The following is a 12,896-nucleotide window of genomic DNA, read 5'->3' on the forward strand; positions in this document are numbered from 1 at the left end:
CGCAGGATTTGAACAGAAAGCAAACGGTAGGCCAGAATGACAGAGTTTAGACAACCCAAGAGTACTACTTCTCGTAAATGCCCAAATCAGAGAGCCAGAAGGTAGACGATGTTACTAGTTTACACACACGCGCAAGACGTTGATTTACAAAACGACAAAGTCTAGCTAATACCGTGTGTTTGTGTTATCTGTAGTTATAACGAGTTGAAAAGAAGTGAAGAGCAACTTCAGGCAGAGCTTTCCTACGTCACACAAAGGCTAGCGGCAGCAGAGGTGTGATTGAAAACATTAAAATTAATACCTATTTGTTATAATTTTATTATTAATATTTTTAAAATAAGTACTTATTTGTTATAATTTTATTATTAATATTTATTAAAATAAATACCTATTTGTTATAATTTTATTATTAATTAATATTTATTAAAATAAATACTTATTTGTTATAATTTTATTATTAATATTTTTTAAAATAACTATCTATTTGTTATAATTTTATTATTTGTTATAATTTTATTATTAATGTTTATTAAAATAATATCTATTTGTTATAATTATATTAATTTGTTATAATTTTATTATTAATATTTATTAAAATAATACTTATTTGTTATAATTATATTAATTTGTTATAATTTTATTATTAATATTTATTAAAATAAATACTTATTTGTAATAATTTTATTAATTTGTTATAATTTTATTATTAATATTTATTAAAATAATACTCATTTGTTATAATTATATTAATTTGTTATAATTTATTATTAATATTTATTTAAATAAATACTTTTTAAACGATTAAGTACTAATAGTACAGAAATTTATTAGTACTGATAAATTAAGTCGTTGGATGGCTAAGGTATGCGCTGTTAATTACATTGAGATTTGCAGTCATGATAAGACTCGTTGCAACGTATTGGGTTTTTGCTGTAGTAGTACTTCACACTGGCTACACCTAGAATAAGTTTTGTGCGTTAAGTGAAGTTCCAGGTTACTTGTCGTTGTGTTGCTGTGCAGTACTGTGGGACTGAATTAGATGGAGATTTAGTAGCTTGTGGTGTGTCATCTTCTCTTCAACTGTGGAAATTTTAGTTTTGTTAAAGCTTGACTAGAAAACCAATTGTTTGGTACACTGACAGTTAGTCTCATGTAGCCAGACCCTTCCACCTTCCTACTCATGTCGGAAGTATGATGGCAGAGAGGATCTGACTATGCGAGATGATGGCACAGTGGGGTGATATGTGCTATAGTACCACATTATGTCTGTCATGTTAGGATGCAAATGCAGCAATTCAGATTTAGATTTTGTGGCAAGATGTGGTGTGTGTGTGTGTGTGTGTGTGTGTGTGTGTGTGTGTGTGTGTGTGTGTGTGTGTGTGTGTGTGTGTGTGTGTGTGTGTGTGTGTGTGTGTGTGTGTGTGTGTGTGTGTGTGTGAAATGCATACACCACTCCAGTAATGTTGATTCTGGACGAGTAATGTACAGTCTAATTTGTACCATAGAAGTGGCTTTTTGCATTTGGGCATGGTCTCGCTTCTTGTTTGTGTATCTACTCTCTGCTTTTTCTGTCATTTTAAATTTTTTAAGACTGTAAGAGTGCTTGTAGAAAAGGCGATAAAGTGGTGTCAGTTAGTGATTACTGATAACCTTATCTAGTAATTGATTTTATGTGAGAATTGAACTGTTTTAGACATGGAGTCACTTGTGACTTTGTATGTCAATACCAGAGTTAAGAGTCAATGCATGGCCATACCTATGACCTTATTCGTAGCCGGATGTGTGATGACATTTATGCAGCAGCGAGGGTTTGTCATTGAGATTCGTGTGTGGCATGGTTGCATATATCGACTTTCGTTGCTAGTTTCACCAATGCAACCTGTACTGACAGCTAGCCATTTTTGATGCATGTTGTAACTAACCATTTCATGTGTATGTAGTCATACCATTTCATCTGACAAGATGCATAACTGTAAGTACATTGATTTTGTTTTGTCTTTTTATCAGACAACTAGTCAGCAAGCAACATCTGCTCTTCAGCAGGCAAACGAAGAAATTAAAGATCTTCAATCTAGCTTGGAATTTCTTCAACAGGAAGTCAGAGGCAAGCAAGTTGTTTACGTTGGCTTTTATACGGTTAGTTGTATATATTATATTTGTCTTTGTATCACAATGTAGCTGAACTCATTGGGCAGCAGAACAAACACTTATCAGAAATCGAGGAACATCAGTCAGCAAGCAAAGCTGAAATTGGTCGACTTAACAATATCGTCAATGAGGTGACATTGCAAAGGTGCATAGTGCGTAAACTGAGTGTCCGCTGTCGTATCCACTTGAAAACACATCCATTAATCATAAGTTTCCTTGGGCTTTGCTTAAATCTAGATTTGGTCAGTGCATTACGTGTTAGACTTTGTCATATATTAGAAGACTCTGTCACCCATAGTAATATGTACCCCATATGTGTCACATGCACTACTGATTGATATTTGAATATCATTGTGTCAGATTTTCTGAAAGTCTAAGATACATTAATAATGCAATCGGTAGGATTTCTTTGCACAGCGTGAGTTTGTTTGGCAGAGATGCATACGAGAGGCAGCTTGTGAAAGTCGGTATCGATCCTGTCAGCTTAAAGCCATTTTCAGAACCATCGCAAGCTACACAACAGCTGATTGAGGGAATGAGAGCCAACAGCAAGGTAACTGAGGGAATGTCATTCACGACTCTGACTTTGTCATTCTAGAGTACGTACCTAGTCTCACCAGTTACACTGCAACAACAACATGATTGGTACTATTGCCTTTATTTCTGTACAACAGATAGGTTTCTTTAGCAATCGTGATTCATTGAATGGGATTGCACATTATGGCATGACAATAGACAACCAGCACTCATCGACTTGCATACAATATGTCAGCTAGTCTTGCGCATGCAGTTGCACTGGTTTTCTCTGTATTCGCAGAAAGTACGACTCGAGCTTTCTCAGTCTTTGGAAAATCTTGTATCCGAAACAAAAACAAATATGGAAGTTGTAAAGGTATTTTGTTGTGAACTATTAGTAAGGTTTCTAAGGTTACCTCGTTACTAATGCCTTTTTCGTTTCTAGGTGATGATGAGCGTTAATTAATTAGGTCGACAGAAAACTGATTGCTTTATTATACTCGTATATCTATAGTTTAGTAACTCTAGTGTTGACGTCGACTTTATTCATCTGTGCATGTCATGTTACTTAGCGTGCGTTAGTAAATGCAAATATTAATTAATACCTAGACATCACAGTTTGATCTGGACGTTCTTTAATTAAAGGTGTAACAATCAATATTTCTTTCTACACTTCGTTTGTCTGCAGTGACACGCGCTCTACTGTAGTAGGTAGAATGGCTGTTTTGCGATTACATGTGTGACATTTTAGTGCGCATGCCTATTGGCTCAGGCTCTCAAGAGTAAAATTTAGTGTGGAGCGATAATAGTAGCCGTAATTTTTGCTTGCGTTTTAGCGTTCTATTTCGCCTGTAATTTACCTACTCCAAGCACGGAGATAGCCTCGCCCCAGACGCAGTGGCCTCGGATGCGCTGCCAGCACCACTACTGTAACCATCACTGTAGTGGTGATATCGGTGCATCCGGGGCTGCAATCTACGTCTGGGGCGAGGCTAGCACGGGATCTACACATGGCAACGCATGCGTGAACAGATGGGAACGCATGCGTCATATGTAGAAAGAAGGGTTGTCGGACAAGCTGAACTAGGAATGAGCTGGCTTCGAAAATTTCTGGGAAGAGATCGCACTGGCGCTATTTCCGCCAGAAGACAAGAGCCCCCATCAGCGGATGCACTGGGTACGTGCGTTAGATATTGAATAATGTCATATAACTCTACTCTCAGCGCAATGAGAGCTCATTCGACTGTTTCAGGGGCGTTACATCTTCGAAAATTGTTTGTTGAGTACTACAACATGCCTCCAGACGAGACCAAAGAACAGCATCTTGTCAAAATGCTTCCAGTCTTCTGCAAACTTTTTGCTGGAGTGCGTCCTAACGAAATTGGCGAGCGATTTGGTGAGGTGAGCGTCTTTGCCAGGGATGTCTCTCTTCTGTTGGTCGCTGAAATCAAGCGCCACGCGATGTCGACGGACACACAAGAGGCGAGTGCCTCTCTGGCTCACTTCTTGGAGAACCATAGTGATGAGGGAGAGCTTAGCAATGGTTGGAACATGCTTAACACCGTCAACATTCTCTCGTCGTGTGAACGTGCCGTAGTTGAGGCGATGGCGAGCACAACGTTGCCCTCTACACTTGTAAAGTCTCTCTACTTGTTTCTCGATTTGCCTTCGACTCGTGGTCTCTCATCTGGTGTGTCGGGATCTGAGTTGCCTGACGAGGAGAGGAACAGGTCACGAAGGATCGATTTGCACAAGGTTTTTACTCAAGCTCTGATTCGTCTGTGTCGTCACGTCTCTGCGGCTGAAGACATCATGCTTCGAGACGACCTCACAAAGTTGTTTGGTATCATAACGAGTGTGTGTCCTCGACACAACCACAACTGGAGAAAAACAGCTTCGGATTCATTGATAACTATTACTCGACATGCTCTGACTCCGAATGTCGTCAGCCATATTCATAATCACGGCTGCATTGCGCTTTGTATTCGAAACATGCAGGTCAACAGAAACGTTCTACCACTTGAGATCGTTGAGATGTTTGTTTCAGTGTACAGTTGCCTCAAGGATTCGTGCGAACTAACATATTTGCTGCTTGATGATTTTCGTACGGCCCAAGGATATCGGTTTCTCACAGAGTTTTTGATCGGGCTTGAAACGTCTTTGTCAGAAGAGAGTCAAGAAGCTGTTAGAAATATGGTCTTGCTTGTGTCTAGTCTTGTCATGTGTGGATTCCATGATCTATCTCTGCCTGTAATCAAAGGGCAGCCATTTCAGGACAGCAACTTTTCTGTGCCAGAAGTGGCAAATCCTGGTACATTGTCTTTTGAGTTTTTTCTCTTGTCTGTTTTGTGTGTGTGTGTGTGTGTGTGTGTGTGTGTGTGTGTGTGTGTGTGTGTGTGTGTGTGTGTGTGTGTGTGTGTGTGTGTGTGTGTGTGTGTGATTGTCGTGTTTGTTTTAGCTGTCTCTGTTTGTCTGTCATGTTGTTTGTGTGGGTGCTTTATTGTGTCTGTGTTCTTGTATGCATTTCCGATTGCTTGTTTGTCAGCCAGTATTGTCATGTATTACCTTGTCATCATATACAGTACAGTTTGTTGTTGGTCGTACGTGTGCATAGTTGGCGATATGACTTTGCTTGCATATGTATTACTTACGTAATACAGTAGAACATTGCTAATTCAAACAGCCCTGTGCCAAGCTTTGTTTGGAAAAACGCAGAGCAATCTAAACAGCTTTGCCAAAACACGTATCCTTGGGGTCCAGGCCTTGCCTCGAACACCCAGAGGACTGGCACATTTACATATGTCTTTACGTACATCTCATGTTTGTGGTAAATGACACAGCTGCAATGACTAAATAGTTGTAAATGATGTGGCAATCAGGATTTAAAATAGTCAGAAACGTGCATTTGCTGAAAACTAGAATTACTGTTTGTGGCAGCAACCTGGATCAGGCGGAATAATAGGATCTGGTTATGCAAGGCAAGGGCATTAAAGGCTAATTCGGATTAGCGAGGTTATACTGTATTGTATTTCTTTGAATAAACATTGTAGCATGATGCTTGTATTGTTAATATGTTTTGGATGTGGCTTTTAAACGAGGGTCCCATTTACTAATAGCAGCCGATTTGAAGCTTCATACCTCAAGACAGCTAACTAGGAAGTATGTTGTCCTAAAGATCTGTCCCCAAGTATGATGATTGCACACAGAGACAGTGGATGATCAATGATCCTGTACAAATACAGCTAAGACTGGAGGAACAGTCCTACCCCAGTATATTCTGTATTTGTGCAAGCATGCTAAATTGTGAAGTGTGGCATTTATTTGAGGATGGTGTTTAATTGTAGAAATGCGATATTTGATTTTTATGGTAACAATGTTGCTGCCTTTGTCTTAAACGTCAGTGTCATATTACATGGCCAATATTTAGATTTGTTTACTCTTATCAGGAGGTAGTTGAATGACTGTTTACTGATCTTCACTCTGTTTGTTGTGTTTCATATAGTAGCTACAGTAGTGGTTTTTCATAGATGTGGCAAACAAGCTCACTATTGCTTTAATTAATTAATTAGTTATTGTAATCACAGTACAATAATGAATCATGATTGTTTGCATTATGTATGTAATGGTATGGTTTAAAATGTCTGCTTTTACAGGTTTAAGTGTCAAGAACAAGCTGGCATTTCAAGTTTTGGAAACCGGATTTCTAAAGGTTAGAAATGGCACAAACAGTGAAAATGTGAAAATGTGACAGGTTAAAGGATTTTCGCAATTACAAATTGACGTCCATTTTCTACGTTGTTATTCCTACTCTATTTTAGAATTGTTTTTTGATCTTGAAAGAACAAAGTGATCTTTTAATTTTTTTGTGTTTCTGATATAAGGTATTTTAAATCAGATTTATGACTAGTGTGTGTACATACTGTAGTATTGTCTAAGTACTCAATTAGGTATCGTAGTGTCAAGCAAATTAGGAAGTGTCAGTGGTGATGATGATTACTAGTAGGAACCAGATCTAGACAGTTTCTGTGTATGATGCACTAGGCATCAAAATTAAAATGACTATAGCCTGGTTCACAATATTGACGTCGACGTCAATGCGGCGTTGTGACATCCACCTGGATGTCAATATTGTGAACAAGCACAAAGTGGCGTGGCGTCAACGCAGCGTCATCATGCCGGGATAGAGCAAAGTTCTATTCCAGCGTCAAAAACCGGAAGTTGTCAGCGTTAAATGTAACCACGTGGGCATTTTTAGCGAATCAGCAGAGCTGTAAGCATCCCGGATCTAGAAATGGAAGAAACGTTGATTGTCGTTACAAGAGAAGCAGTAAGACAAGGATCATCATCGGAATAGTTGTCCATGATTAGACACGCATGCACAATCTGACTTGAGACTCCAGACCAACCTTGGCGTGCAATTTAGTGACGTCTCAAGATATTGTGAACAGGACGACACTGACATCGGCATCACGACGCCGAGTTGACAACGTTGGTGTTGATGTTGACGTCGGCGTCAATATTGTGAACCAGGCTTATATCTCTGTCTGATTTATGTAATGCTTTGTGCATTTTGGAAGCATGTATGTGGGTATATGATGTTGTTGCTGTATTTGTATGTGGTACATATGCACTTGCTGGATAGTACTACTGTACCTAGCCTCGAAGTTTCAGACCATCTTCCAAAAGAAATGGGAGAAGGTCTGGATCAACTTCTGATCAAACCGAGTTCGAAGGTAGGCATAGTTACTTAAGAGAAATGAAAGGGTTGTAACAGTCAAAAACACCTCTTTAGATACTAGCACTATGCCACCCGATGTGACAATAGGAGATCGATTACTACATTTTAGAGGTGTGCTCAAACAAAGTGGGTGGTAATCAACTGCGATGGTGGCAAATTTGCAGCAGTCCGCTGTTCGGGATGCATTGAATCAATTTCGAGAGCCCCGGGTGTTGTTTCAAAGGCACGGTCCAGTGCAGTTTTACATCACGAAAGACGCACGTTCATGCAATCAATTACGAGTTGTCTGTAACTAGCACGCAATTATTGTCGAACGCCTTTGCCAAAAGCCTGTGCATGTTATTACAGAACTCTCGACGTTCATTGGCCACCACTTTAGTGGTGGCAGCTTGCTGATTGGCTGACTCGGATCACTTCCAAACTCGGTTTGATCAGAAGTTGATCCAGACCGTCTCCCATTTCTTTTGGGAGATGGTCTGGAACTTTGAGGCTATACTGTACCAGGAAAGTATTTGTGGGAGGGGCATGTTTTGTATTAATTAAAAATGAGGCTGGAGGCTTGTTTCTAATTAAAATTGTTTATAATTACAGTGTACTTAGGTAAGATGACATTTGTAATATAATAGGCTGGTCTCTAAGATGTTTCCACTCGACATAATTGACTTAGAAATTAGAACCGTTATAACCTGCATACTGTACTATGAGAGTTGGGTGTTTGTTGTATTCATATGTGCAGTTGTTCAGTTGCTTCTTTCTTCTAATTTTTGATAATGGCTTTTTCAGGCTCAGTCCAGCCATCTGTGTGGAGTGATTTTGGATGTTATTTTTAACATCTACAGTTCAGATCCTGCAAACTACTTTATATTGGAGTCTGAACACACTCTTCCACATTTCATTGAGAGAGTGCATACAAAGCCACTCAAAATCCAGGTTCTTTGTTTGGTATTTGTGATGCGTAAATGAGATAAAACAATTTGATGTTATTGTCAGGAGCAAGTTTTCAAGGTGTTGGAGTATGTTTCATGCTCTTTGAATTATGTACCAATTCCTGAAATCATCAGTGTCAGCATTCTCCTTAAGACTACAAAGTAAAGTTACATAGTAGAGTTTACTAGATTGCTGTCATGAATGTGTTAGCAAGCTATTAGAGCACTTGGGTATATTGCTGTCTGTATATATGGTCAATTATAGTAGTGAGAAGCTTGAAAATGTTTTTTATGTTTGTCGTTGTGATGTGTGTGTAGCATTTCTCGTACTCTCTGCGTTGTCCTCCAGTCGATGATCAAGCTTGTGAGCTTTAATGCCAAATACCAAGACGTGTTCAGAGACATGGGTGTTATTGATGCATTGGTTTGGAATGTACAACAGCATGCAGCTTGCTTGAAAGAAGGAACAGAAAGTAAACCTTTGTTATATACAGCACTCATCTGTAAGGTAGTGATGATTCAATGGGGTCGAGGCAATAATCTTACCGTTTGAGAATCAGATTATACAATCAGTTTCACACAGTATGTATGTACGTGTACAGTTGAAGCTGGAATTGAACTGAATACACAATTGGATTGTGCAATTTTTTGAGTACATACTTTTTACCATGATTTTGTGTCGGCATAAAATGCACATTTTTACAGTAGTTTTATGAAATTTGTGTAGTTATTGATAATTGTTGTAAAGATGTGGTTAAATAAAACTTTGAATTTTGAAACTTTTAGTGTTTGATATGACATAATATGATGAGATCACACTTGCAGACACAATATATTAAGCATGTGCAGCTGATGGACGAAAGATAAATGTTTTTAATGTTTTAAACATTTGAAAGACAAACGTGTGACACATACAGTTGCTACTGTAGATATTGGTCACATTTCATACAAAAAGTAGAGTAGTTGTCAACAACCTGGAACAAATCCAAATTTATTTAAGATGTCAAGAAATGGACAGTGAGGCAAACCATTGTAGAGGATATCGATAGATGTGCAGAAACAGCTGTCTTTGTTGACTACTGTCATCTAACAGGCTGTTTGTTTGACTGAGTATTTGATGTTTTGATTTTAGGTGACAATGTCAAAGACACTGCCGAGGAAGAATTCATCTTTTTGCTCATGGAATGTCTACGTGTGATTTTGGATGCCAATGAAGCCAATGGCCATTTGTTCAGAGAATCTGGAGGTGCTCGGTGTGTGCAGAACATGGTGCCTTATGCTCGGTCTCGTCGAGATGCTCTCAAGCTCATTCAACAGCTTATTCTTTTACCTGGTGGTCATGATGATCTTGGCACACTTCTTGGTCTCATGAACTCTGCTGATCAAACAGCAGTGACACTAAAGACAGATGTGCTTCAAGCTGTGCAAAGAGTATTTAATTTGGCTGCAAGGACAAAGGCCTTGTTTCGTGAAGCTGATGGATTTGTTTATGTTGTTTCTGTTCTTAGTATGATGGGAGGAAGTTTAAGTTGTCCACCAATTTCAGTTTGGGAGAAGGGTCAGTCCAGGATTTTCGTTGTTCGTTGTACTTGTTTGCCTTTTGTGTTTTGTGCACTTCATTGTATTCTGTTTGTTGATTTGTGTCGTCTGTCTGTCTGACTCACTCTGTTTGTCTGTCTGTCTGTGAATACATATATTTAAATTTCAACACTATTACATTGTAAATGGTTCCAGCAAGGAAAAGGAAAACATGCTACAACAATGTCCGGCGACCCTTATGGCCGCTTACCATGTAGGGCGATTAATTAACTGTCTCACTGTGTCTGTCTGTCTGTTTGTCTATATTGCTGTCTGTTTGTTTGTCAAGGTGTTATCTGGCTGTAGAATTTCACTCACTCAGTTTTTGTTTCATGGTAGTTGATCGAAACGAGATGATCTGTTTACTTCGGTATGCTTGCAGTGTCTTAAATGCTGCAATGCAAGATGAACCAGCCAACAAACATTACTTTCAAGAGAATGCAAGTGTTTTATTGCACAGCAGATATCTTTCTTCATCACAACCATCTTCCTGTTGTGTTACAGATTGGCTTTCGTGGCTTAGTGAAACCATTCTTGTATCTTGGCTGTTTTGGTGTTGGCAACTCTGTGATCCCTAGTATATCAAACAGTGCTTTCTATCAAAAATTTCAAACTGATTCTGCCACAGAATGTTCTACCAACTTCAATGCTTTTGTTGATTCTGTTGTGTTGGAGAAATTTCAGAGCAGTGCTGTGTATTTTGCTGCTGAACTATTTCGCTTATTGAGGGACATGGCACTAGATACCATACAAGATCAATCTCCATCTCTGTATCCAGTTGCGGAAGTCTCCAAACATCAGTTGAATGAGATTGCTCATCCAGGAGCAGTTGCTGTGATTGTTGATTTACTGCCTGCCATTGAAGCTAATCCTGTATTTAGACAGAAAGACCAAAGTGATGTAGGTGAAGTGGCTGACAATGTTGGTGGATTGCAGTTGGATGAAGGAGAAAAGCAGATGTATGAAGAGGTGGGTTTATTTATCATTGTTTGGTTAATTAATTATTTATTGTTTATTTTGTTTTCAGTGGGCATTTGGGTTGCAACTTGAAATTGTCAACACAATCAGTCAGATGTCGTTGTCTGACAGAAATGCTCAGTCACTGTGTCAAGCTGGTCTGACTGGGAAACTGATGGAGAGATGTGGTAATGCCCTAGCAGACGAAAAGCATCCTTTGCATGCTGGTCTACAGAGGCTATTTGAGAGATTAGCACTGCAAGCACTTTCTCCTGCTGATGTCAGGTAATGTATTTCTTCTATGGCATTTGCAATAGTTAAGAACCAAATAATTAATTGTTTTTATGAAGTAGTTTTACTTTTTGGTATCTTTAATCAGACTGATTGGTATTGCTGTAGTTTGGACGAATATGTGGATTCTCTAGGACATTAAAGATGGCAAATTGCCAATGGTAGATATCTTTGCAGAAACTGCACAGAATAAATAGATGCTGGCTGACATTGGCATTGATTTGTAATGTGTGTGATTGTTTCATTGAAATGATGTGCCTATAGCAGACTGCATGTGGTCTTTCTTGTGGTTGTTGTACAAGTATTGTGACACTTGGCAAGCTCTTTAAGATAATTTGATTACTTTAGTAGCAGAATTTCTTGGATGCAATTTGTTGTGTTCTATAGTATTTTTAATAAGATGTGGTAAGGATGGAAACAAGGAATTGCTTTCCACATTTCAATTTGATAATTGGAAATTGCTGTTTGTTAACATCTTTAGGTATATTGCACTTGTTATTGGTATGTGTGCTTGTGTACTGGTACATTGTGTTTGATCCATGACTGTCATTTGACTTCCGTTGATTATGTTGTTTTGGTTTGCTTGTATGCCTTATTATTCTAATTGTTATGGTAGGAACTTCCTTCGTCTTGGGGATCCTCTCAACTGTGCCTCTAGTGTCCTTGCTGATTATGTTGTCCAGAATCAACCGTTGCAGGATGGTGAACAACTGAAACAAATTGCACCAAATTACAGCAAACCGGTTGAATTTTCACGCATCCAGTCATTGGTCACAATTGCAACACTACGAGATGGTGGCTTCCAAGGTCCAGACTCCTCTCCATCGTTTATTGAATTTGACATGAATTATGATGGCTATGGATACTTGTATCTACCTTCTGTATCTTCGTCTTTTTCATTGCCGGGCATCACAGTGCCAACACCCTCTGCAGTTGGTAGTATAGGTAACATTGCGTCAGTAGATCGTCCATTTCCTCCACCAAATGGATTGACGTTTTCTGCTTGGGTGTATGTGAACAAAATGGGGACTGTTGCAGATCAGCATCCCATACGATTACTAACAATGATAAGGAAGATGGAATCAGCTGATACAACGAAAACACAACATTGTCTAAGTATTTCTATGACAACTACTGGGGTAGCTGTGACAGTAAATGATGTGCCAGAACCAGATGAAACAAGTGGAGACAGTCACACTTATACCAAGGCAACTAGAGCAGTTTTTCAATATGAAGGCATTGCTAGTGAGGGATGTTGGCGTCATGTCGTAGTTGTGCTAAGCAAAGGTGCTCTATTGCGGTCAAGCAGTGCAGCTTTGTATGTTGATGGCCAATGTGTTGACTCTGTCAAGGTGAGATCTATGGTTACAATGTTTATTGATGCACATTATTTGGCAAACAGCTTTATCCTTTGGTTGTTACCTATCATCAAACTGTGGTAATTGAAAACCAAAATTGATAAAACAAAATTATCTCAGATTTCTGAGTCTACAGAAAACGAGTGAACTGATTTTGATAGTAGTTGCAAGGGATCTAATGTAGTAATCTGGATTGACATTGTTATTACTGGTTTAATGTATTGATTAGAATCTTTGATTCAGTAGGATGAGTTCATAACACTAACAGGTAGGATTTAATTTAGCAACCGCTGATCTGAAATTTTACTTGTAAATCTTTCTACACGTCACATAGTGTTAGTGTGGCGACGTTGATACGTATGTTTTAAGACAGAAATTGGCTGC

The 12,896-nt window shown here is 38.7% G+C and overlaps 2 protein-coding genes across 2 annotated transcripts in view; both read left to right on the forward strand.

Annotated features, from left to right (window-relative positions):
• LOC134180347 (uncharacterized) lies at nucleotides 1–3,330 on the forward strand. The gene is made up of 7 exons (XM_062647485.1): nucleotides 1–101; nucleotides 195–273; nucleotides 2,008–2,104; nucleotides 2,179–2,293; nucleotides 2,584–2,701; nucleotides 2,966–3,040; nucleotides 3,110–3,330. The coding sequence occupies exons 1-7, from the start codon at nucleotides 37–39 to the stop codon at nucleotides 3,128–3,130; spliced, it is 570 nt and encodes a 189-aa protein (XP_062503469.1). The 5' UTR covers nucleotides 1–36; the 3' UTR covers nucleotides 3,131–3,330.
• Nucleotides 3,331–3,747: 417 nt separating this feature from the next.
• Nucleotides 3,748–12,896, forward strand: part of LOC134180612 (WD repeat and FYVE domain-containing protein 3-like) — a 28,416-nt gene continuing 19,267 nt past the window's right edge. Inside the window, exons 1-12 of the mRNA XM_062647801.1 lie at nucleotides 3,748–3,841; nucleotides 3,917–4,975; nucleotides 6,318–6,373; nucleotides 8,186–8,332; nucleotides 8,393–8,490; nucleotides 8,647–8,875; nucleotides 9,258–9,345; nucleotides 9,461–9,886; nucleotides 10,246–10,352; nucleotides 10,411–10,875; nucleotides 10,934–11,148; nucleotides 11,771–12,506. Coding sequence (XP_062503785.1) covers nucleotides 3,754–3,841; nucleotides 3,917–4,975; nucleotides 6,318–6,373; nucleotides 8,186–8,332; nucleotides 8,393–8,490; nucleotides 8,647–8,875; nucleotides 9,258–9,345; nucleotides 9,461–9,886; nucleotides 10,246–10,352; nucleotides 10,411–10,875; nucleotides 10,934–11,148; nucleotides 11,771–12,506 — 3,714 coding nt within the window. The 5' untranslated portion in view covers nucleotides 3,748–3,753. The remainder of the gene's footprint in view (nucleotides 3,842–3,916; nucleotides 4,976–6,317; nucleotides 6,374–8,185; nucleotides 8,333–8,392; nucleotides 8,491–8,646; nucleotides 8,876–9,257; nucleotides 9,346–9,460; nucleotides 9,887–10,245; nucleotides 10,353–10,410; nucleotides 10,876–10,933; nucleotides 11,149–11,770; nucleotides 12,507–12,896) is intronic.

This window comes from Corticium candelabrum, chromosome 5, assembly GCF_963422355.1.
Source record: "Corticium candelabrum chromosome 5, ooCorCand1.1, whole genome shotgun sequence".
NCBI classification, from domain to species: Eukaryota; Metazoa; Porifera; class Homoscleromorpha; order Homosclerophorida; family Plakinidae; genus Corticium; species Corticium candelabrum.